This window comes from Glycine soja, chromosome 4 (genome assembly GCF_004193775.1).
Source record: "Glycine soja cultivar W05 chromosome 4, ASM419377v2, whole genome shotgun sequence".
Taxonomy (NCBI): domain Eukaryota; kingdom Viridiplantae; phylum Streptophyta; class Magnoliopsida; order Fabales; family Fabaceae; genus Glycine; species Glycine soja.
In genome coordinates, this window is record NC_041005.1 from 43,875,487 (window position 1) to 43,879,180 (window position 3,694).

Sequence of the window (3,694 nt, forward strand, 5' to 3'; positions counted from 1 at the left end):
ATATATATATATAATATATATATATTCTTTAAACATAATTTATTTTACATTTAAAAATATAATTCAAATTCTAAATTATTTGATTAAAAATAAAAATCGTTATCACTTATTGCAATTATTGTTGATTAATCATACAGACCTCTTATTATTTAGTTAAGGTTTCAATTCATAAGTACATATCAGTGAATTAGAGAAATGAAATTAATCTTTAAAGCCGGAAACAAAAAATGGAGATGCATCATGCATGTACATACAGTTTTATTTTTAAAGCTGAGAGTAAAATAAATAAATTTCCAAATCTTATCGAAAACAATATGGCGCCGCGTCTGTCATTCGGAGTTTCGCATAAGTTGACTGGTCAAAGTCTTCAGTTAGATGTCAAAAGACAGAGGGACAATTTCCTCGCCCCCACAAAAAACAAAACAAAAAAAAATACTTCAATTAAAAAAGTGAAAATGACACTCACGTCAGTTAAGAACTCAGTAATTAATTGCTCTCGTGAACATTCTATTAGGCAGTGACTTTTCAGAGTTCTGGTAGACAAAATAATTAGTAACTTTCAATAAAGTAACAAAAACTATTACTTTCTTTTTCATCTTTAATTATAAGATTTTTAAAAAAAATTATTGATTTATTTTTATAAGATTTTTTTTATTTTTTAATTATATTAATTATTTTTTATATATATTTTTATTTAATTATTTTTACTAAATATTAACAAAAAAATTAAGTAAATAAAAAATATAATTTTAAAATAAAAATACACGTAGAATGGCTAAACAATTTATTTCTCTATTAAAGTATCTCATTTATTTTAATTTCTTAAAGTATTAGTTTCTCTTCTAAACAGTTTTTAAATAATAAAGTTATATAATTAGTTCCTAAAACATTACAAATTGTACCACATACTCTTGCAAGCAGTAAAAAATCTTATAAATCTATCCCTTAATCTTACATAAAGATATCAACTTAGTAACTAAATAAAATAAATTTTCTTGGATTTAGATGTAGAGGGAGAGGTGTTGGACCTTCATTTTTTGTGCTGTTATTTCAAAATAACATAATTTTAAAAACACAATTTTTAAAATTACCTCATTTCTAGAAGGAACAGCAAAAAAAAGAACAACAAAGAAACCAATTTGGAGAGGCTTGTGTGACTACAATGAAAGCATGTTTGTTGGAAGACTGGGTCACTCTCTGGAGGGAGAGATAAGTCATAATAAGAGTCCAGTCCAACCCCAACGTGTGTGTGAGCAACAACCTCACACAACACAAATCAATCCCTTCATTATAATAATATTCCCAACCCACAACAATTTAACAAAAAATAAAAATAAAAAAAATTCCCACTCACTGCACAACAATTCGTATGGGTGGCAACGGCAAGCACAGGTGGAAATTCTCCTTCCACCGTTCCTCATCCCAAACCTCCAATCCCGACCCGAACCAAGTTCCCAAGGAGTTCACCTGCCCCATTTCCGGCTCACTAATGTCCGACCCTGTCGTCGTAGCCTCGGGCCAAACCTTCGAACGCCTCGCCGTTCAACTCTGCAAAGACCTCAACTTCTCCCCGAAGCTGGACGACGGCACCCGACCCGACTTCTCCACCATAATCCCCAACCTCGCCATCAAAACGACGATCCTCCACTGGTGCGACAATTCCCGCACCCAACCCCCGCTCCCACCGGATTACGCCTCCCTCGAGCGCCACGTCAGAGAAGAAAAAGAAAAACAAGACCTAATTAGGGTTTCCGAAAAGGAGCTTCTCAACGCGGTGGCCGACAACCCTCCTGTCATCTTCTCCCATGCCGCCACCGAGTTAGGCCCCCGAGTCAATCACTTCAACTCCGGATCCTCCTCCGAGGAATCCGTCATCATCCCTCCGAGTCCGGGAACGCCGTTGCCGTTAACGATTCGTCCAACGTGCTTCTCTTCCTCCTCCTCCTCCTGCGAGATCGAAATCGAAAACCCCAACACACCAGCATCGGAGGAGGAAGAAGGGATATTGAAGAAATTGAAGAGTAACGAGGTGTTTGAGCAAGAAGAAGGCGCAATCGCGCTGAGGAAGATCACGAGGAGCAAAGAGGAGGCTAGGGTTTCGCTCTGCACGCCGCGGGTGCTGTTAGCGCTTCGTGGTTTACTCGCTTCCCGATACGGCGTCGTTCAGGTCAACGCAGTGGCGTCTTTGGTCAACCTTTCTCTTGAGAAGCAGAACAAGTTGAAGATCGTTAGGTCAGGGTTTGTGCCGTTTTTAATCGATGTTTTGAAGGGGGGATTGGGTGAGTCGCAGGAGCACGCTGCGGGCGCACTTTTTAGTTTGGCTTTGGACGATGACAACAAGATGGCGATTGGCGTTCTCGGCGCGTTGCATCCGTTGATGCACGCTCTTCGTGCCGAGTCCGAGCGGACTCGGCACGACTCAGCGCTCGCGCTGTATCATTTGTCACTTGTACAGAGCAACAGATTGAAATTGGTTAAACTCGGGGCTGTCCCCACGCTCCTCTCGATGGTGGTGGCGGGGAATTTGGCGAGCCGGGTGCTGCTGATTCTCTGCAACCTCGCCGTGTGCACCGAGGGGCGCACGGCGATGCTGGACGCCAACGCGGTGGAGATTCTGGTGGGGTTATTACGAGGGAACGAGTTGGACTCGGAGGCGAATCGGGAGAATTGCGTGGCGGCTTTGTACGCGCTGAGTCATAGAAGCTTGAGGTTCAAGGGTTTGGCCAAGGACGCGAGAGTGGTGGAGGTTTTGAAGGAGATCGAACAAACGGGAACGGAGAGGGCGAGGGAGAGGGCGAGGAAGGTGTTGCATATGATGAGGACTGTGGGAGATGGGGACGGTGATGAGATTGACGAGTTTTACGACTCGGCCGGATTGACTCGGAATCGGTACCGAGTTGGTGCTGCCAGGAATAACAACAACCTCGTCAACACGACCACGTTTTAGGTCTCTCTGTTTCTAATTTTTCGACAGTTTTAAAAAATTAGGAAAAGGGTTAAATTTGCTCATGATGAAATGTGTCGGAATGGATAGGAAAAACTAGATTGCATGATGTTGCTGGGTTTTGGGTGTAAATCATGGAGGTGGCATTGGCAATCTCATTCTCAACCTGTTTTTATTTATTTTATTTTTTTAATTTTGGCTCTTGTTGATGAATGTTATATTGTAGTCTGTATGTAAATCAGGGTTTAGGTGAATTTTCGATTGTATGGTAATGTGTACATAGTTTATACTGACTGTGTAGTGTTTACTATTTTGGTGCACAGAAAACAGAGATCTGCAGAGTGATTTGTGGATTGGTTTTTTTTTTTATATATATATATATATACATGTAAAGGTGGATGTCACCTCGTATATAAACTATAAGAGGGACCAACATTATGCACATGTCACTCCTTGTATGATCTAAGTTCTCATTTCGAAATTCAAATGCCACAATATATACATGCAAATTAGCAGCACTTTTCCGGGGGCAATTTTCTTCTCTTAATTTGGTCTCCTGCCTTCTCAGTAAGCTCCTGGGAAATGTGCGTGAAAAAGAATTTGACCAATTTCATTTTATCTTAAGTTGTTGGTTTATGTCTTAAGTTTATACCTAGGAATTAGGATTCTTGTCTCTGGCAAGTGAGTTTCTATCTATGAGCTATTCCTATGCCTTTCATTAAATAATAATCAAAATTGTTATATAAGACC

At 40.1% G+C, this 3,694-nt stretch overlaps 1 protein-coding gene across 1 annotated transcript; it reads left to right on the forward strand.

Annotated features, from left to right (window-relative positions):
• The first annotated feature begins 1,172 nt into the window (after nt 1–1,172).
• Nucleotides 1,173–3,313, forward strand: LOC114409795 (U-box domain-containing protein 38-like). Its single transcript, XM_028373387.1, has one exon. It carries the CDS (start codon nt 1,370–1,372, stop codon nt 2,945–2,947), a length of 1,578 nt encoding a protein of 525 aa, XP_028229188.1. The 5' UTR covers nt 1,173–1,369; the 3' UTR covers nt 2,948–3,313.
• Nucleotides 3,314–3,694: the final 381 nt, after the last annotated feature.

Bases quoted from the DNA above. Each gene is read 5' to 3' on its own strand.
- LOC114409795 (XM_028373387.1), top strand. From the start codon at position 1,370: ATGGGTGGCAACGGCAAGCACAGGTGGAAATTCTCCTTCCACCGTTCC.